At 37.6% G+C, this 23133-nt stretch overlaps 1 protein-coding gene across 1 annotated transcript in view; it reads right to left on the bottom strand.

The window, feature by feature from the left end:
- The window catches only part of CFAP95 (cilia and flagella associated protein 95), an 86404-nt gene that overhangs the window by 26040 nt on the left and 37231 nt on the right, over positions 1 to 23133 (bottom strand). The window contains exons 3-4 of the mRNA XM_059924878.1: positions 20357 to 20475; positions 19419 to 19478 (exon numbers count right to left, since the gene is read on the bottom strand). Of these exons, the coding sequence (XP_059780861.1) occupies positions 19419 to 19478; positions 20357 to 20475 (179 nt within the window). The remainder of the gene's footprint in view (positions 1 to 19418; positions 19479 to 20356; positions 20476 to 23133) is intronic.

Below are 23133 nucleotides of genomic sequence, written 5' to 3'. Positions count from 1 at the left end.
GGAGAAAAGACAGCCTCTTCAATAAGTGGTGCTGAGAAAACTGGACAGCCACATATAAAAGAATGAAATTAGAACACTCCCTAACACCATACACAAAAATAAACTCAAAATGGATTAAAGACCTAAATGTAAGGCCAGACACTACAAAACTCTTAGAGGAAAACATAGGCAGAACACTCTATGACATAAATCACAGCAAGATCCTTTTGACCCACCTCCTAGAGAAATAGAAATAAAAACAAAAATAAACAAATGGGACCTAATGAAACTTAAAAGCTTTTGCACAGCAAAGGAAACCATAAACAAGTCAAAAAGACAACCATCAGAATGGGAGAAAATATTTGCAAACGAAGCAACTGACAAAGGATTAATCTCCAAGATTTACAAGCAGCTCATGCAGCTCAATATCAAAAAAACAAACAACCTAATCCAATAATGGGCTGAAGACCTAAATAGACATTTCTCCAAAGAAGATACACAGATTGCCAACAAACACATGAAGGAATGCTCAACATCACTAATCATTAGAGAAATGCAAATCAAAACTACAATGAGGTATCACCTCACACCAGTCAGAATGGCCATCATCAAAAAATCTACAAACAATAAATGCTGGAGAGGGTGTGGAGAAAAGGGAACCCTCTTGCACTGTTGGTGGGGATGTAAATTGATACAGCCACTATGGAGAACAGTATGGAGGTTCCTTAAAAACTAAAAATGGAACTACCATACAACCCAGCAATCCCACTACTGGGCATAGACCCTGAGAAAAGCATAATTCAAAAAGAGACATGTACCACAATGTTCACTGCAGCACTATTTACAATAGCCAGGTCATGGAAGCAACCTAAATGCCCATCGACTGACGAATGGATAAAGAAGAAGTGGTACATATATACAATGGAATATTACTCAGCCATTAAAAGGAACGAAATTGGGTAATTTGTTGAGACGTGGATGTATCTAGAGACTGTCATACAGAGTGAAGTAAGTCAGAAAGAGAAAAACAAATATCGTATATTAATGCATGTATGTGGAACCTAGAAAAATGGTACAGATGAGCCAGTTTGCAGGGCAGAAGTTGAGACACAGACGTAGAGAACAAAAGTATGGACACCAAGGCGGGAAAGCTGCAGGGGGGTGGGGATGATGGTGTGATGAATTAGGCGATTGGGATTGACATGTATACACTGATGTGTATAAAATTGATGACTAATAAGAACCTGCTGTATAAAAGAATAAATAAAATTAAATTAAAAAATTAAAAAATTGAAACAAAAACAAAAAAACAACTAATACTAAACTTTCTTTGGGTTATTTGTATGGAAATATGTTAATATAAATGTTTCAGACATTACATGAAATTCCTAAAAATCTTATATGTTCTGGTATAATGTTATAAGTCATAATTCTAGTTATTATTTTAAAATGTATATCTCAGAAATAACTAAATTTCCTTGTCAATTGCATTATTATGAACTTTCATCAAATCTTTAACTGTGGTCATTTTTAAGTCTTTTGTCATTTATAGACAGTTCTGGGTGTACTCTGATGCTTTGGCAAAAATGTTCCTATAAAAGGGTTTCATCTTCAAGGAATTCATGGAAAAGACCCTGACCAGCACACGTTTCTGGTAACTGACTACACTGCTGAACTGAATGAATAAGCATTTTCAGAACTCTAATGGAAAACTGATAAATTCATAAAAGTGCTAACAAAAGATCAAGATGAATAAAACATTAATTACATGGGACTGAGTGAACTGATGAGTATGATTATAATTTTTGTGACTTTCTGTTTGAATAAAAGACAAAAAACAAAAACAAACAAACAAAAAGAAAGAGTCATGTACCATAATGTTCATTGCAGCTCTATTTACAATAGCCAGGACATGAAAGCAACCTAAGTGTCCATCGACAGATGAATGGATAAAGAAGATGTGGCATATATATACTATGGAATATTACTCAGCTATAAAGAGAAACGAAATTGAGTTATTTGTAGTGAGGTGGATGGACCTAGAGCCTGTCATACAGTGTGAAGTAAGTCAGAAAGAGAAAAACAAATACCGTATGCTAACATATATATATGGAATCTAAAAAAAAAACACAAAACACATAGTTCTGAAGAACCTAGGGGCAGGACAGGAATAAAGATGCAGACGTTGGGGCTTCCCTGGTGGCGCAGTGGTTGAGAATCTGCCTGCCAATGCAGGGGACACGGGTTCGAGCCCTGGTCTGGGAGGATCCCACATGCCGCGGAGCAACTAGGCCTGTGAGCCACAATTACTGAGCCTGCGCGTCTTGAGCCTGTGCTCTGCAACAAGAGAGGCTGCGATAATGAGAGGCCCGCGCACCGCGATGAAGAGTGGCCCCCACTTGCCGCAACCAGAGAAAGCTCTCGCACAGAAACTAAGACCCAACACAGCCATAAATAAATAAATAAATAAATAAATAAATAAACCCAAAGTTTAAAAATAAAAAGACGCAGACATTGAGAATGGACTTGAGGACACAGGGAAGGGGATGGGTAAGCTGGGACGAAGTGAGAGAGTGGCATGGACTTATATATACTACCAAATGTAAAATAGATAGCTAGTGGGAAGCAGCCGCATAGCATAGGTAGATTAGCTCGGTGCTTTGTGACCACCTAGAGGGGTGGGATAGGGAGGGTGGGTGGGAGACACAGGAGGGAGGATATATGGGGATATATGTATACGTATAGCTGATTCACTTTGTTATAAAGCAGAAATTAACACACCATTGTAAAGTAATTATACTCCAATAAAGATGTTAAAAAACAAATAAATAAATAAATAAATTAAATAAAATGGAAAAAAAAAAAAAAAAAGAGGGTATCCTTCCCTAATGGAAAAATACTGAGAACAAGTCTGAGACTAGAGGATTTGAACATTGACTTTCCAAGAAAAAGACTTGGAAAGTATGCAAGACCATAACAGCTGTCTTGGGAAGGCACTGCTCTGGGGAACTAACAAGGTAAAGAAAAATAAGAAATCAAGCCCAGAAATTAAGGGTCCTAGAACCACACTCTTCCAAAAAAGATGTCATTAATGAAATAAAGTTCAATTCACTGATTCAACAGAAGAGGGCACTCTTGAACCAAGATATTGAGGAAACTGTCCAACCTTCTCATTCCCCCTCTGTACAATTACCTGATTGCTGCTAGTCCAAGAAAATTCAACATACTTAAACAGCAAAGGGCAACATTACTATGAGAAGAAAACAGTAAATGAAAATCAAAACTAAGCTGATGAAAATCCTCCCCAGAAACATTTTCCCAAATAGTTACAGAAGTCCATCAGCATTTCTATTCAATGATATACTAGAGATTCTAGCAAATACCATTAAATAAGAAAAAGAAGAAAACTGGAATGGAAGAACAATATTTTCATTTTCCAACAGATGATAAGGTTGTATGTTAGAATACCCATGAGAATCTACAAATCATAAAAGTAGGCAAGTTCCAGGAAGGTTGTTGGATACAAGATCAATATACAAAAATGTCATAGCAATACACCAGCAACAAGAAATTAGAAAGTGTAATTAAAGTGGTAAAATCCCACTTATAATTGCAATAAAATCTCTAAGCTTCCTATAGGAATACAACCAGTGTAAGATTGACATTTATGGAGAAAATTTATTAAAAATTTTAAAGGACATAAAATAACTCCTTTATTTATGATGGATGACTCAACGTATGTTACATATGTGTATGTATATGTATATACATATATAATTTCTAAAAGGTTTACTGTCTGACATTTTATATATAGGTCTTGATTAAATTATAATTTAAAAGTTCTATTGCTCAAAAGACAGTATAAACAGAGTTACAAGAGAAGGTATAGACTAGAAGAAGATATTACAAAATTTACCAAAACAAGATTAGTACCGAGAATAAAAAATTCTTACAAATCAATAAAAGACAAAATCCCATAAAAATGGATTTTTTAAATAACTAGCCAATTCACAGTAGAAGAAATCAGAACGGCTAATTATTATTTGAAAATAAATTCAGGCTTAAAATTCAGTCTTAAATTCAGTAATTAGTGAAATGCAAAGTAAAACAACAATGATGTACCATTTCATATCCATTAGACTGGTAAAAAGGAAAAATTTTCTACAATGTTGATAAGGATATGAAAGAATAAACATATTCATACACTACTGGTGGCAATATTTTGCAAAATTGAAGGTGCACATATCTTAACACCCAGCAATTCTATTTCTGAGTATAAAGAAACCCTTGCATATATACTCAAGGAGACAAGTATACAGATACTCAATGAAGCCTTATTTGCACTAGTGAAATTTTGGAAACTAATGTCCATCAATAGGGTGGATATATTGGATGGCTAGATAAATCATTTCTCCAAAAAATTATGAAGTAAATATGGTAAAAATATTAACTTATATTATAACTGGATAATGAGCAGATGGGTGTTTGAAAGTATTTTATGTGGAAATATTCCATCTTAAGATGTTTAAGTGTGAATAGATGACAATGAACTTGTTTCCCTGCTCTATTCTCATCTAAAGTTATGACTCAAATGATATAATTATCAGTCAAATATCAGAGTTTGCTTTAGGCAGGCTGACCTTGCAAGCCAGCACCGGGCATCTCTCAACTCACTCATCGGGCGTTTCTCACAGGCAGAAACCCATCCCCCATGTTCAGGCTCTTCTCCCTCTCTTTATTTTCACCTCCCAGCACAGAGTCTGATACAAGGTAGGCACTGAAAAATATTTACTAAATGAATAAAGCAATAAAAATAAAATTAAAATATAAAGAGATATAGATTTACCACAATGAGAATTCAAAGTAAATAGAGGCGGAAGATTAAAATATTCAATTATCTTTTTAAAAAGGTAATGTAGCTTGACCAAATGGAAACTTTTACAGCACTGAATGATGAATTTCAGTCAGTTACAGTTACTTATAAACTCTTTGTGATTCCCCCTTCTTTTTTTATAAATTTGAAGAAGGGGGTAACAATCTTTAAGTGATATATTTAATCAAATTTGATTGTCTTTTGAGAATAAAAATATGAAAAACCAACATGGATCTTCCTCTTAGATATCAGCTTAAAGTTGTAGCCAAATAAATAATATAAGGAAGGAAAGATCAAGTCCATTAGAAGAGAAATGGCCTTCAGAGAAACTCAGGAGAGCAAAAGGGGAGAAAGATAAGAGAGGCATTGGTTCTAGGCATATCCTGGGGAAGAGGTGTTCTGGCTCATAAAGAGACCTCTCTGGTTATAGGAAGCGAGCTGGAGTATATCAATGTCAGGGCTCAGATCCAACTTATGGCAGCCAACAATGACTTTAATTCACATCTGGAGCCACAAGAGCAAGCCTATGCCATGTGGCCCTCCTCTACCACTCCATCACTATCCATAGCTGATAGGTCCAAATGTCAGCCTCCAGCCCATGTCAGTCAGAGCTCTCCCACGGGATTTCTTAATAGACACCAATGGGAAAGGGTCAGTCACTCTCCTGTGATGAGAACCATGCGATGTAATGTCCCTACCCTCAGAGGGAGCAAATGAAGCCAACAGGAAGAGAATCCTGTAGGTTTTCTAGTCCTGATTCCAGCAGTCTCTGAAGCCCAGCTCTTCAATGGACCTTCCCAGAGTTCCATGAGGTACGCCAATACTGTTTTTAATTAACTCCCTTTTTGGTCTAAGATAATTTTAATTGTGCCTTCTCTCACTTACTACCAAAAGAGTCTTATTACAATCAGGCAGTCAAAGTCTGAGGCCATTGATCACTGTAATCAAATAACTAACTCCCTTCACTCTGATTCCAAGCAGACTGGCAACAATTTGATTACAGTTTGGCTTTCTATACAGTTTTTTTTTTTTTTTACTGAGAGAGAATGCTTTTATTAGGCTGACATGACTGGTGTGCTTGAAGATTTTATTTCTCATTATAAATTAACTAATTAGAATTCTGGCTTTTCTTGTGAGTTTAATGAGCACAAGTCAGTTTCCATGAGTCAGATAAATTCTGAAGCACAGATAAAATTGTCTTTCTGGAAATGTAAAACTAAAGACCAGATGCTGGTAAATTCACCAAGATAATGCCACCATGAAAGGACGCTTGGAAGTTCGCCAACTGGCTTTCACCCAGCACCACCCATAGTTTGCCACATATGCCCTCTTCAACCTTTAACAGTTGTAAGGTAGAGAACAACTAAAGGTGTTTTGTAAGATGAGAAAGGAAAAGGAGTCTGATATTGAAGTTATCATTAAAGCCATAGTATTATTTAAAATACCTACACCTGCAGTAACACCAGTGGTAACATGTGTGATTCTATGACAAGATGATGTACCAAAATCTAGGAAAAGATGATGTACCCTGGAATCATGGTTTCTTAAATCTGGAAGAACTTTAAAGGTTAACTGCTTCTTTTCTGTTTTGTCAAGAGACGGGGCAGATATTTTCTTACCCAGTTTCCCAGCAGCCAGAATAATGGCATGTGACATGTATTCAACAAATCAGATGGTCCCACCTAAGAATCTGAATCTAAGTTAGTAACTCAAGGAAGCAGAGAATTAATTTGGAATTAATCCGATCGCTGGCAGCAGTAGAAGCAGCATCCATTATTTAGAATGAGTACAGCCACAGAGGGCCACGAATTCTACTTGACTCTGTGTGGTACGAGGGAAAGGGGATCTTACAGCCACTCTGGGAAATTCTGTCTCATTCTCGACAGGCAACCATCATTAAAAAAAAAAAAATCTCATATTGAGTTAAAATGGATATCCCTGTCATTTCCTCCTTCTATTTACTGAGGAAGCCACGAAGACTAAATCTGACAGTTCTTCCACAATTGCTGAATGCCAGGACTATTTTTCAGAAACCAACCTTGAAGAAGCCAGTGGGAAAGAGGTGGGGAGGAAAGATGAAGTGGAGGATAATTTGAATTTGCTTTTACTCCTGATCCAAGCCAAGCCCTGACTTAGTTCCCTAGCAGTTTAGAAGCAGTATTCCCCTCCCATCAAGAACACAGAACTCTGAACCCAGAGATTCTAGTCTCTGCTTTACAACCAAGTGGTCATGGGGCCTTGGGCAAGTAATTTAAACTCTCTGCATCTTAATTTCCCTTATGAGTATCCAATCCATATATATTTATAGAAGGGATGGATTAATTAATGAGGAGTTGGAGTCCTTTATTACCTCTGTGCTTTGATTTACTCATCTATACAATTAATAAAATACCCAAATGACCTTGTAATGAATGTTAGGAGGAAAGGGATAGTGGATAATGCATGTGAAAGTACTTTGAAGGATACGGAGCACTTTATCCGCTTAAGCATGAAAGACAGCGTACTATAGTGGTTAAGAACAACACAGCCTCTGCAGTCAGACAGACCAGACATGAATTTAAAACCCAGCTCTGGTGCTTACTAGGTAAGGAAATTTTGGAAAGTTACTTTACCTCTCTGAACCTCTTTGTAATGGAGATAGTTGCAGCCTCCATTTCAAAGAATGAGAATTAAATGAAATAAGGTACTGAAAGCCCTTAGCTCAGTGCCAGACACATAGTATGTGCTCATTAACACTAGAAGAAAAAAACAATACTGCAATGATATTAAGTAAACAGTAGAAGAACATGATTTACTTTGCATTTTAATTGGATTATTCAAGCTGCTGGATGGAGAACGGTTTGAAAGGGACAAGACTGGAGGCAGAGGAACTAGTTAAGATATTTATATTAGCAACTGGGTCTGGGTCAGTGACCTCTCTTATGCTCCAGTCTCAAATATCCACTTGCTATCTGACATTTGATCTTCCTCCCATCTTCACTGCCTCAATGAATGGCCCCATTAACCCCCAGTTGCCTAAGCCAGAAGCCTGGTATTCTACCTTGAGTCTTCTTTACCCTCATAACTAACCAATCATCCAGTAAATGTCTATTCCTCTCTTTTAATACGTCTAAAATCTGAACCCTTTTTTCCCTCCACACCACCATCACTAAAGCTCAGGGTCTTATTATGTCTTGCCTTGATTAGTTCAACAGTCTTCTGACTATAGTCTCAGGTGCCTACCAATCTGTTGTCTGCTTTATGAACACAAATCTGATCATTCCTACACCACGCTTGAAAACCTTTCACTCCTGCCTGCAAGATAAAGTCCAAATTCCTTAACATAGCTTTCAGGCCCTGCTTGCTTTGTCCCCAGCATCTCTCTCCAACTTTAGCTGTCATCAGTGCAAACATGTACTCTGTGAACCAGGTATGCTCATCATTGGTCCCACTCCTCCCTGCCTTTGTATGGCCTATATCCTCTGCCTGGGGTGCCCTTCTCTCCTGTTGGTCTGGCTAATTCCAACTCCTATTCCATGATTCAACTCAGGTATCACTATGTTTACCCTAGCATGTTGTAGGGTATAGGTTGGCTTATTCAACCCCTATTCCGACCTCCTTTCTCCCTTGTCTTTCTCTAATTAGAAGACTCTTGTAGCCAAGGGTGGCCAGCCAAGGGTGGCCATGTCACAATCTCTCCAATAGATGTAAAATGAAGATCCTGAAGAGGGTTTCCTTTATCTCTTTGTTTTCCCACGGCTTCCTTTCTAGAACAGATTGCTGTTGGGAGACATAGTAACCATCTTGAGAGTATGGGGATGAAAGCTACCTAGCAAAGCTGGTAGAGAAGAAAGACAAAAAGACCCTGTATCCTTGATGACATTGTTTGGGTGCCACATCAGTCTTGAACTCCCTTATATTTCATGCTAGATGACCAAATTCCTTAATTATCCAAGTTGCTACTAGTTAGGTTTTCTGTTACTTTCAGCCAAGTATATTCCTTACTAATACATGAGTATTGACTGGTTATTTTTCTGTTTCATATATGAGATAATGAGCTACTTCAGGAATGGGGGTGTCTTTTGTCTCTATATTCCTAATACATAATAGGCACTCATTAAATGTTTATGTTGAAAGAATAAACTCAGGTATGTGGCACAAATATAATTTCTTCAGGCCTAATAACTTTTGGAAGCCATTTGAAAACAATAGATTATTCTTACATGTTAGGGTAATAATTTAACTATGTAAGTAGCAAATATGGGACCAAATTAAATATGGATAGCAGCAAAGATTTCTGTAATTCTGGAAAGTTCTTATTCCTGTGAAACCACCTCTGTGGCTCAAAGATGCATAACATAGTTCTATCCACTGGGACCCACTGAAGACTTATTTTAAGTAATTATAAATAATGATAAATTTATGACAACCACATAAACTTCCAATATTATAAAGAGTAATACTAGTAATAGAGGCTCATCATTAATGGGCATGGGATAAAAGGAAATGGGATTAAATATAAATTACACGACGCTGACATTTTGAAAATCTTTACCACTCATTTGTTTTATTAGCTCATCAGTTTCAAAAGTTTGAACTGCTTGCATGCCTGATGGATTAGCAATGACAAAACTATACCAATAGGCCAAATAACGGTAGAAGTAGCCATGTAATCATGGTAGTTAGAGACATGAAGTTTGTTTTAATTACCTGTTGCTGTGGCTTAAATGTTCCTGGCTTAAAATAACAACCATGTTATTATCTCTGATTATTATGTAAGATCATGGGCTCAGCTGGGTGGTTTTTCTGCTCCATGTGATGTCAGTTAGAGCTACAGTCATCCAGGCATTTGACTAGACTGGAATATCCAAGATAGCTCACTCCCATGGCTGGCAGCTGGTTTTGTCTGTTGTCTGGGAGCTCAGCTGGAGCTGTCAAATACAGTGTCTTAGTTCTCCACCATGTGGCTTGGGTTACTTATAGCATGTTAACTAGAGTCCAAGAATCAGAAAGCAACAACTACCAGTCCCTTTAAGGTCTGCACTCAGAAGTCTGAGGACGTCAGTTCTGCTACATTTTATTGATCAAAGCCAGTATTAAGGCCAGCTCAGAATAACCCTGCCTCTTCATGGGAGCTGTAGCATGCATGTACAGAGAGGGAAGGAACTGTTGGCGGCCACCTCGGGAGACAAGTGACCACACTTTCACCAGTACTTCCTTCAAGAGCTTGGTGCTCAAGGCTAAATGTAGCAATTATCATCTCTGGGTTTACAGAGGAAAGTGATAGAGTCTTAGTTGATCTATCATTCAGAGAAGCAGTTTAGTAGAGTAGCTAAGACCATGAACTTTGATGTATGACTGTCTCAGTTAAAATCCTGGCTCATTATTACTTACCAGCTGCGAGAGTTTGAACATGTTACTTGACTTCTCTGTACCTTTTTTCCCCCCTCCATAGAATGTAGATGATGATGGAACCAACTCACAGAGTTTTTATAGGGAGTAAATAAGTCAGCACATGTAAAACCCTTATAATGGTGCCTGGCACATAATAAACACCATATAAGTATTTGCTATTATTAGTATTACTCAAGTTATAAGTTATTCAAGCTTGATGAAGAGAAAAAAAAGGGAAAATACCAGCGCACATAAAAAGAATATAATCAGAACTCTTTTTCCACACCTCTGCTTAGCTTCATTTACAGATAGATGCTCCACTAGCAGCAAGACGCCCTCTGTAACTTGTCACCTGGAGCACTAGAGGGCACCTTGCTCAAAACTCCGATTACTATCCTAGAGTGCTTTCTGATTGGCCTGGCCTGGGTCATATGCCCAACACTTGGGTTTGTGGGGAGGTGGGAGTGGAGAACAGAATCAGCCCATTTATCATACAGACTAACTGGATTGCACTGAATGGGAGACAGAATGTTATCCAAAAGAAGAAAGCTGGACACACAGAAATAAAAGGTCCTACAACAAATAAGAAGGGGAATCAACAAAAAGATACATGCACCCATATGTTCATAGCAGCACTATTCATAATAGCCAAGACATGGAGACAACCTAAATATCCATCAACAGATGAATGGATAAAAAAGATGTGGTACCTATATACAGTGGAATATTAGCCATAAAAATGAATGAAATAACACCATTTGCAGCAACATGGATGGACACAGAGATTATCATACTAAGTGAAGTAAATCAGAAAGAGAAAGACAAATACTATATGATATCACTTATATGGGAAATCTAAAATATGACACAAATGAACTTAATCTACAAAATAGAAACAGACTCACAGACATAGAGAACAGATTTGTGGTTTGCCAAGGAGGAGGGATGGATTGGGAGTTTGGGATTAGCAGATGCAAACTATTATACATAGAATGGATTAAAAAACAAGGTCCTACTGTATAGCACAGGGAACTATATTCAATATCCTGTGATAAACCATAATGGAAAAGAATATGCAAAAGAATATACATATGTGTATATATATATCTGAATCACTTTGATGTACAACAGAAATTAACACAACAGTGTAAATCAACTATACTTCAATAAAATAAATTTTTTTTTAAAAAGAAAGGGTATCAAGAATTGAATTCAAGGGACTTCCCTGGTGGTGCAGTGGTTAAGAATCCCCCTGCCAATGCAGGGGACACGGGTTCGATCCCTGGTCCAGGAAGATCCCACATGCCACGGAGCAACTAAGCCCGTGTGCCATAACTACTGAGCCTGCACTCTAGCGCTCACACGCCACAACTACTGAGCCTGCACACCTAGAGCCCATGCTCTGCAACAAGGGAAGCCACCGCAATGAGAAGCTCACGCACCACAGCGAAGAGTAGTCCCCACTCGCCACCAACTAGAGAAAGCCCGCGCTCAGCAACAAAGACCCAATGTAGCCAAAAATAAATAAATTTTTTAAAAAAAGAATTGAATTCAGGTCTGTCTCATTCTCATTCCATAGCCTTTTCACCACACCATTCTTCTCTCCACATTTTCTTTGTTGTTATCCTCATCACCATCACCACAGGGCAATTTTTAAACTCTTTTTCTTATGGACAAATATCCAACAACTGGGTGGTATTTTACCAAGAGACAAGCCACAACACAAGCGCTTGAGTAGAAAAGAAAGTAAATGCCTTGCACTTTGAGAAAAAACAAAGAACAAAAAAAACCTCCTGCTATTCATATTCAGTCCCTTTCCTCTGAAGAGGGCCAAAGGTTTTACAAATGTTAAATGCCCCAGTGAGAGGAGTAAATTGAGAGAGTTTAAACTGTGGCCTCAGCTTGCTACTGCTGCTGTGAGGCAATCATTCCACACACATATGGATAAGTGCTCTCTGCCAACAATGAAAACTTAACCGTCTGAACTACTTTTTGGCCTCATTTAACTTGTCCATTTATGTGACTACAGATGCCTTTCTGTAGAACCATAAAATTTTAGAGCAGGAAAGGACTTTACAGATTAATTGGTTCAATCCTCTCATTTTCCAGATGGAAACAACTGGAGCCCAGAGAGGGTTATTAGCCAGCACAAAGTCACATAGCAGGTTTAGTACAGGTCCCAAAGTAGAATCCAGGTCTCCTATTTTCCTACACCCTTTCTTAAAAACCACACTATGACCAAAAAGCTACCCAGTGATCTAAAACACTACTAATTTCTTTCTTCTCCCGTCATGTGGATCACATAAATGTTTGGATGATTCTGGAAACAAGACACATTTATCATAAAATTTCAACAATAAACACTAATCACTACCACCAGAAGGCAATGAAATTTGGCAAAAATGACAGGACACATTAGTTAGAGCTGGCCTTGTAAGAGGTCTACCTTGCTTCGTCTCTATCCTCTAGTAGGTGGTCAGTACTTCTGGGCTGACCTCAAACTGACCCAGGAGCCCATGGACCTGCTTCTCACCCAGCAAATATTCTATGCCAGAATTGGCTTTTTCCTGTTAAAAAAAAAAAAAAACCTTCTCCTGTGAACCATTATCCCAGGACCACATACAGTTATATATGTATATTTAAATAAGGGCTTCTGAGAAATAAGATCTTAAAATTATATTTATACTATATCTCTTTCAAAATTGGATTTGCTTTATATAGTTTTTGTTGTTGTTGTTTTGTTCTATCGTTTTGCTTTCTGGTTTTTTGTTTGTTAAATGGTCACAGACACAGTCGAGATATTATATGTGGAAAATCTTACTTCTTAGAATAAATCAGCTACAACTGTCTGGTTCTACAGACGAATCATATGATTTTGTATTAGATAATCAGACATCGAGAAGCCTTCTGATAATTAGTGAGTGAGTTTTCCATGCCTCATAAAGAGTACTTCCAAATTAAGTGAACGTTCCTTGAGGATTCTTGAGAACAAGGTAGGAGGGCAAAGAAAGACTCTTAAATTAACTTACATCTTTGTGTTCCCATCCACTTTTACAATGTGCCTTAAAGGCAATGTGCCTCACTACTTTTCTACAACTTTAATGTCTCTATCCATGTAGTAAAAGTAATGTATGTTAGAGACCCCTAAGCATGCAACTGTACCCATTTGAGACCATAAGAGCACTGTTAATGTCTGAGAGGTCTTTGAGCCTCCTTGACTTTCACCCCTTCCATCACTGGCCAACGCCAATTTCTTGGTAACTCACTGATGCGATCGACTGTCAAGAGAAGCAATAACTCTAGTTCTGGATGAGCTCAATCTAGCCTCAAAGCATACTGATCTCATTTTTAAAGTGTAAGTCATCAATATCACTTTTGGTCTCAACCTGACTGTTCCATATATTGGAATTGTTTAAAATTTATCTCCATCTGTGACACATGTGGAAGGAATTATCCACCAAGCCCTTTTCTCTAGGTGAGGAGTGATAAGTCCAGTGGTGTCAAACATTCTAGTTGTTCTGATTTTCAATATGTTCCACTGAGATGTTTGCTGCCAATTTAAGGAAGAACGGTGTTGCATCTCCTTCACATTGGTTCAAAATAAAGTAGGTGGGCTATTGCTTGAGTTGTGAGAAAAGAAACAGACTGTCAAATGCCATCACTACATAATGGATGTTATCTAAAATTAAGATAAATGCATCTGACTAATGTCTCCTTAATAACAAAGCTATACCTGTATTCGGATTTTTTCCACTGAGGTAACCTGAAGTTTAAATTTACATTATGATTACAACTTTTCTTTTATAAGTTGAAGCACATTATTTTGGTCCATTGAGCAAACTCATTTTTATTCATTGCCTTTTAAAGTTGACATTTAACTCCTACAGCTGTACAGTTGGCAAGAAGCAAAAGAATATTTAATATTCAAGACAGCAGATTCTAAAACACCACAGCATTCTATTGTATGGAACACCCTATAATTAGTGTACATTAACTGAAAGAAAGAATTACATATGGAATTAGTGGAGGATGGTTGATGGTGCTCATGTATTTATTTTCTTGTTAATACTTGTGAATCAAGTAAAAAAAACAAGTAATTCTAGCAATTCAAACTAATAAGGGCTGATTTTCTAAAAGACCATGTCTTTTAATGTATTTACCAGAATAGAATTGAGAACAACTTTGGTTCTTCAGGACTTAAAGTCCTAAATCAAGTAAAATAGGAATTAGTCATACCCCTTTTCCATTATAATTTGCTGTTCAACATCAGAAATAACTAATTTGTTCATTCAAGAAATTAATTATATCTGCTGCAGGTCAGGCTCTCTGTTAGGACTGGGGGAGAGCTGCGACAGCCTTGTGCTTCAGAGCATTGAATTCAGAAAGAAAGACAAATAAGAATGTAAGTAATAGCAACCTAAATGAATAGTGTAAGGATAAAAGAAGTACATGGTGCTATGAACACTCACAAGGGACCTACCAGATAGGCTGGGGGTGGCAGTAGGAAGGGAAGGTCCTCTGGAGGAGGTGACATTTCATATGAGACTGAATGACTTCAGGGTTAAGATTGAATGTACACATCGAATCTTGCTTCCTCAAAAAGCTCCACTAAAATCAAAGATACTCAAAAAAATAAAAAATAAAAATAAACCCACAAGAACAAGGAGAATGTCCTCTGGAGGAGGTGACATTTCAGATGAGACTGAATGACTTCAGGGTTAAGATTGAATGTACACATCAAATCTTGCTTCCTCAAAAAGCTCCACTAAAGTCAAAGATACTCAAAAAAGTAAAAATAAACCCACAAGAACAAGGAGAACAGAAAAGGGACAAGAGAAATAAATTTTGGAAACTCAAGAGATGGACGAGTGGTCTCTGACTTAGCAGAAAGCTGAATAAATCCTAAATCAGCAAAGGAGGATTAGGGGAGAGCTGTTTGAGAAGCACATGAGCTCCAGGCTCCTCCTCTACACCCTACTGCTGGATAACTGCCCCTCCCCTACTCCAGCAGGAAACTAGAAATTTATTCACTAGGAAGGGTAAAAGAGAAAGTTCTTGACCAACAACACAGTTCGGTGACCATACACGATGAAGGATTAATATTGATGTCCCAGCCAACTGCACTACTCACTTCAAGAACACAGGCACCAGCCCTTCGCCATTTAGATGGGCAATTTGGGGAACTTCCTCTGGGGAATGTGACCAGCCCATGAGGAAAGACTAAAAATACTGATACCAGGGCTTCTACAAAAAAAATGGCACACCTAGATTCCTCCAGTGAAGCTCCAAATCAACAAGCTTCACACACAGGTTCTGACCTTCATCTCTTAATCATGCACAGAGAACCAAGAATTAATTAGCAAACATCTGAGGAAAGCTTCTAGTATGGAAGATAGACACCAAGCAAACAAATAAAAGGCAAACTAATAAAAAGTATCTTGGAGGAAATAGATACGATGCATGAAGAAAAAAATTAAGGAAAACAAACTATTATTAACATCCCCACACAGATAAGAGAAGATAGTTCAGTCATGAAACAAACAATAAAAAAGGATTCTATAAAAACAGAAGGATTCAGAAAACAAAAAGAGAACTCAATAGTAGGGTTGAAGACACAGAGAGTAAAGTAGACAATAAAGATAAATATAAAATAGAGAGAAGATGAGAAAATTAGAGAACCAGGCCAGGCAAACCAACATCCACATAAAGGATTTCCAAAAAGTGAGAACAGAGAAAATGGAGGGTATAAATCATCAATGAAATAAATCAAGAATATTTTCCTGAACTAATAGATATGTGTTTCTAGACGAAAAGGGTTTGCCAAGTGTCTAGCCCAACTGATCTACATAGCATTTACCATGTATGCACAAATTACTATTTTAACTGTTTTACATGTATTAACTTGCTTAATTGTCACAATAACCCTATAACATGGTGGCTTTATAATTATCATCCCCATTTTACAGATGAAGAAAAATGAGGTACAAAATGGTTAAGCAATTAGCCCAAGTTCACACAGCTAGTAAGTGGCAGGGCCAGGATTTGAAAGCAGGTAATGGAGCCCTGGAGCCCACTACACAATACTACCATGCAGGAGGGAGCACCATTGTGAAATTTTAGAATACACTATAGACAGTTCTATTTGATTTTTTAAAAGCAGGAGTATGTACTATTTTGATAGTGCATGCAGAGCCCAGCCCTTGACTAAGAACCTGAGGGAAATCTCATGCAGACTACTGTTCCCACCTCCAAACACAACTTCCTTCTGTCCAATACTGTATCCTACAAATTCCAGTTACATCAGAAGCTCTAAATTCCTATTCCCGCCTCCCAGCTCAACAATAACACTGCTCTACTCTTGGGCTCACTCCGCTGCGCTGCAGCCAGGAAAAGTGACTTCAGTGCATAAGTGATGCTCACATCTCATCTTCAGGAGCACAGAACCATGCTGGCTGCTATCCAACCCTTGACAACAGTTGCCTAATATGTTTTGCTCAGTCCTGTAGTTATTTGTGGCAGGATAGTAAGTCTGAAACCAGTCCTCATATGCCTGAAGATATCTTTATTTGACTCTCAAATTTAAATAATTCTGAGTTCAAAATTCTTTTCCTTCAATATTTTAATATTATGCTCTTGCATCCAGTGTTGCTGTTGGGAAGTTAATGTCAACCTGATTTTTATTATTTTGCCTTATTTTGTAACTGTCTTTATTTCTCTAAGTAATAAAGCTTTAAATTTTGGTTCCTTTGGTTTTAAATTCCTGTTACATTTGTTCCATCAGGTCTACTTCATCTGGTATAGGTTGCCTATATCTTTTCATTCTTCATGATGCTTTTGTTCTTTACATGTGTCATGATATTTTTTTAAGACCGGGAATTCATCTGTATTATTACTAAGACGATCAGTTGCCTCTGCTTTTTTTTCTTTTTTTTTTTTTTAATGTGTGCCTCTGCTTTTGATGACTACATAAGTGGTCCACTGAAAAGGGAGGCTTAGCTGGTGTCTTCAGTGTATGTGTAGGAGATATGAGTTGAGTGCCTCTACTGCACTTCTCTGGGATTAACTGCACTTATTTTCCCTGGCATTTCTTTCTCCTCAAGATATACTGCCTAGTTCCTCTATATCTGAGATTGCCTTCCCTAATTGGAGTTGGGGGAGACAACCCAGGGTCCTCCTGGCTATCTGTACTGGCATTATAGATCTCAATGCTGAGATCAGAGCTGCAGGGAGGTAGGTTGCTGGCATCAAAATTTCTATTATGTAAAGCCCTGGGTGTCTCATTTTCTGTCCTGGGCTGAAAACAGCAGTCAAAATCAATGCAGAAAAATCCAACTTGGAGCATATAATCCAAGTTTGCAAACTCAATAGATAAGCCTTGTTCAGCTCCTATCCAAGCCTGGCCCACTGAGATTACAGCTCTCACCCTGGGTTGGCCCAAGTCTCCATGTAGAGACCTCAACCCTGCCTTCTCTCTTCTCCCTTCATCCCATCCCTCAGCAATCTTCTGCTCTAGCCCATCATTTTCTAAAGATTTTCTCAGAGTTTTGATATAGCTGTCAAAGTCTGCCTCTGGATTCATTCTGTCTACCCATGTCTTTATTGGAATTTCTAGATTTCAGTGCAAGAAAGGGAGCCAGCAGGATGTTTTTAGTTCATCACCTTGATGGAAGCCAGAAGCCCACCTCCTCAACGATCATTCTGGGAATACTCCCTGTGGATCTTCCAGCCTACTTAGAGATGCTACAGCAGGCTGTAGGGGACACAGACCAGGCCAGCCTTGCAGGAGTAATGAAGATTAGAACCCGCAGTTTAAGAACACCTGGCCAAAATTATAACAGATGACTATGAATGGGGTGGGGCATTATCATTTAGGGTACTCTCCACCCCCACCCTAGGCAGACTCTGCAGAACAGGTTAGCTCTAATGCCAGACAGCTCTCAAAGGAAGCAAAAACATCTAAATTTCCAGTGATGATATATACTCATATCTTCATAATACACAATCCAACACAGAATTTTCTCATGCTTGTAAGTACCTATATTTCATCACTTATCTATTTATCATTACAGAAATTATGAAAGTTTGTCTTCTTTAGAAAGATGAGTAGAAATTTCTTTTCTGTAGTAACAAGTCATGCTGCCCCCAAAATAAATTTATTTACCAGTAAAAAATAGTAGTTTCTTGCTATACACTCAATTCTCATTATTCACAGTAATATTCTATAAAGGCACTGTGAACACTGAATTAGCAAATCCTGAACCTCTTCCTAGCTCTGTAGGAAATACAGAGCTAGGTTCCTTCAAGCCTCTGGTCACAACATTTTCATCAACCAATCAATACATACCTTGGTTTTATGTGTGTTTCTGTTTGAGACATTTTATTCAATATATAGTTGCCTCATTAATGTTGAATATGGCCAACCACACTGTAACTCATGCCTGAAGGAAGCCTATCTAACACACCTATTTTCTTCATAAGGCACATCACAGCCTTCTTGCCCTTAGAAACACTAGATAGCACTTTAGCACTACACTTGGAAGCCATTTCAAACAGCAAAATCACCAACAAAAACCACAAAAAAATGCAAAAAAACATACATGACCATGAAAAGGACACTCGCGTACAGTATGAGAGTTGGACCAAGAAGGCAGAGTCTTGCCTTGCTCTACCTCAGCTGGGAATGTGTGCATTGGGTGGCTCAAATTTTTTGCCACTTTATGCATATCCATTAATGACTGCAACAGCACCCTTAGTATTGATTTGGGGGTTACAAATAAATTTTAGCAAGTAAGAGAACTTGTAAATATAGAATCTACAAATAATGAGTATTGACTACTATATTATTATTATTATTATTGCTTGCATATTGATGGGAAAAAACTTTTGTTAAAGAAGTCTAATGCTGATTTTTTTGTACACACACACACACACACACACACATATCACTGTTCATAATTGTTTTTAAATGATAATCTATTTTTCTTCTAACAGGTTTGTTGGTATTAATAAGTTGGAAAAAAATAAACACCATTTTTTTAAAAAAAGGAAAGAAGTCTGTAAGATGGCACATAAAGAGCACTTTGTTGACCTTGGTTCACCCCTCACTCCTTCACCCCTGCAAACAAACCTCCTGAACCATTAAGAAACATTTTGTGCAATCTGCAGCAGTTTAGGGACTACGAACATTTCGTACCAATCTGATGGGTGTCTAGGAAAGAGAGCTCCAAAACCTGTGGTAGGCAATCCAGTGTCCCTGGAAACAAGATAACAATTTTTAGAAAACATGTCAAGTTGATATTTATAAACTTTCAGAGCTATACAAAACTAATTTGGGAGCTGAATTTTTATTATAATTTTTTTAAAGGATTTCCATGTTTGCAACTTTAATACACTTTGCAAAATAAAATGTCCCAACAAGTAAATGGAAAGAAATTTCAGCATTTTGTCCAATAACTACAATACACAATGAAGTCTATGTCACACATTTCCATGGAAAGGCACTATGCCAGGCTGCAGGACTACAGATGTGACTAAGAAACAGTTCCTACCCTCAAGGAACAATCTCAGAGGAAACACTTTCATATAAATAACTTGAATGTAAGTCCAACTGCTATGTAGAACATAAACAAAATGCTCAGAGAGCAAGAATATGAGAGCAATTAATTCTGATTAATGACAGCTTACCTAATTCTTACTGCATGTCAGGCAGCATTTTTATGCACATTTCATACTTCTTTTCATCTAAACTTAAAACAACCCTATGAAGTAGATACTTTTATAATTCCCACTTTATGAACTGAGGATTATAGATACCACATAATTTTCACAAGTAAATTGTGGAGATGGGGTTCAAACCTAAGTCGTCAGAACCAGGACCAGAAAAAAATGTGTAAAGGGGAAATGACATTTTAGAGGGACCTAGGATGCGGAGTGCTGATTGGCAAACAAACAAGGGAAAGGAATTCCAAACAGAGGGAACAGCATGAACAGAAAGCATGGAAGCTTGGGATGTGTTGATTGTGCTTGATGTGGTCCTGTAATATGTACCTGGGGCCACTATACCTCTTCACTACTTATATAAACCCTTTCCTGAATGTGCCTGTTCTAAGCAAAGGACAGTATGAAGCATACCTTTCAATAATTCCAGAGCTCATCGTTTCCTCATTCAATAAAGCTTTGCTCTTCATTTCAGCCAATTCTGTGTTTAAACAAACTTGTGCCATTTTCTCATGTGTTTCTGATATCCAAATCTGGAAAAATAAAAGCCGCATACAAGGAAAATAAATGAATTGCCACAAATGCTCAATTACTAAAATATATTTCTGAAGTACATTCTGATTTTAATTGTTGACTCCATTAACATTCAAAAATAAGAAATGTCCCATAGCAGTCAATGATTACATCATAAATATGTGAAAGTGGCAATTCTTTACTATGTTTTGTTGGAAAATAAAAATCAAATTGGTGTTTCCATGAAATGGAAAGTACCGCATTCAACTACATACTAATGCTTATTTGCTTTCTATTTCCTTCTCAAGATTAGTATATTTTAACTTCTCTAAGTAAGAAAATGTACTAGTCACTTTGTAAATCACATAGGACTTCAGATACCATCATCATCATCATTATCCATTCTCTATCACAGAGGATAATTCAATGAATTATCAAGCAATTATCACTACGAGAAAAACCTGATAATTACAGGGTGTACTAAAGTCAATTGCAGAAGCATCATGGTAATATCTAGAGGATCTCAGAACAAAAATGGATGCTGAGGAGTCAATATTCTTCCCATACAAAACTCTAGAAGATCACAAATGAGGAGGTTCACAGCAGAGATTCAGAACTCACTGCCACCGAGAAACCAACTACTTTCCCCAAATCTGAAGACTAGCTTCCCTAAGATATCCAATGAAGCCCAAGATCACATTAATTCCACTAGATTTGTTCAGAAAAGAGAAAATACTGTTTAGAAATTTGGAGACTTCAGCTGCAAGAGTATCATAGCTAGAGTCAAATTCCTTTGGTCCATTTTTGTTAAGTATAAAAAGGCTCTGTAAAACTAAGAACCCATCCTACGCAAAGCAATTTTAACTGTAGTCTCTGATCCTGGCTCCCTGGTCTACTCCTAGGCTTCTATGACCACTGGCCCCTAAGACCTCAACCTTCTGAATCACCAGCCTCCCAGCCTAATTTCCTAGCTCTGACTCCTATATTCTTAGCTCAACTACTCTTCCTCATAGATTCCAAAGTTCACAAGTCAGTGGCAGGGGACACTGTATTGGGCTTCATATTTTATACTTCAACGAAAAATAAGACGTTATCTTTTAGGGAAAAAAATTACTAGGTATCATCTTGTTTTAAGGTAAGGTTGACCCCAAAATTAACCTTAGATATGCTCTCATCATTTTTTTTAATTTTATTGATTTATTTACTTTTACACAGCAGGTTCTTACTAGTTATCTATTTTATACATATTAGTGTATATATGTCAATTCCAATCTCCCAATTCATCCCACCGCCACCACCACCACCCCCGCTTTCCCTCCATGGTGTCCATCCGTTAGTTCTCTACATCTGTGTCTCTATTTCTGCCTTGCAAACCGGTTCACCTGTACCATTTTTCTAGATTCCACATATATGCGTAAATATACAATATTTGTTTTCCTCTGACTTACTTCACTCTGTATGACAGTCTCTAGGTCCATCCACGTCTCTACAAATGACCCAATTCCGTTCCTTTTTATGGCTGAGTAATATTCCATTGTATATATGTACCACTTCTTCTTTATCCATTCGTCAGTCGATGGGCATTTACTTTGCTTCCATGACCTGGCTATTGTATATAGTGCTGCAATGAACATTGGGGAGCATGTGTCTTTTTGAGCTATGGTTTTCTCTGGGTATATGCCCAGTAGTGGGATTGCTGGGTCATATGGTAATTCTATTTTTAGTTTTTTAAGGAATCTCCATACTGTTCTCCATAGTGGCTGTATCAATTTACATTCTCACCAACAGTGCAAGAAGGTTCCCTTTTCTCCACACCCTCTCCAGCATTTGTTTGTAGGTTTTCTGATAATGCCTATTCTAACCAGTGTGAGGAGATACCTCATTGTAGTTTTGATTTGCATTTCTCTAATAATTAGTGATGTTGAGCATCTTTGCATGTGCCTCTTTGGCCATCTGTATGTCTTCTTTGGAGAAATGTCTATTTAGGTCTTTGGCCCATTTTTGGATTGGATTGTTTGTTTCTTTAATATTGGTGTGCATGAGCTGTTTATATATTTTGGCAATTAATTCTTTGTCCATTGAGTCATTTGCAAATATTTTCTCCCATTCTGAGGGTTGTCTTTTCATCTTGTTTATAGTTTCCTGTGCTGTGCAAAAGCTTTTAAGTTTCATTAGGTCCCACTTGTTTATTTTTGTTTTTATTTGCATTACTCTAGGAGGTGGGTCAAAAAAGATCTTGCTGTGGTTTAGGTCAAAGAGTGTTCTTCCTATGTTTTCCTCTAAGAGTTTTACAGTGTCTGGTCTAACATTTAGGTCTATAATCCATTTTGAGTTTATTTTTGTGTATGGTGTTAGGGAGTGTTCTAATTTCATTCACTTACATGTAGCTGTCTGGTTTTCCCAGCACCACTTATTGAAGAGATTGTCTTTTCTCCATTGTGTATCCTTGCCTCCTTTGTAATAAATTAGTTGACCACAGGTGTGTGGGTTTATCTCTGGGCTTTCTATGCTGTTCCATTGATCTATATTTCTGATTTTGTGCCAGTACCATATTGTCTTGATTACTGTAACTTTGTAGTATACTCTGAAGTCAGGGAGCCTGATTCCTCCGGCTCTGTTTTCTTCCCTCAAGATTGCTTTGGCTATTCGGGGTCTTTTGTGTCTCCATACAAATTTTA

The sequence above is a fragment of the Balaenoptera ricei genome, chromosome 6 (assembly GCF_028023285.1).
Source record: "Balaenoptera ricei isolate mBalRic1 chromosome 6, mBalRic1.hap2, whole genome shotgun sequence".
In the NCBI taxonomy this organism is placed as follows: domain Eukaryota; kingdom Metazoa; phylum Chordata; class Mammalia; order Artiodactyla; family Balaenopteridae; genus Balaenoptera; species Balaenoptera ricei.
The sequence above is the reverse complement of the archived record's forward strand: the minus strand, read 5'-3'. Positions and strand labels throughout refer to the sequence as shown.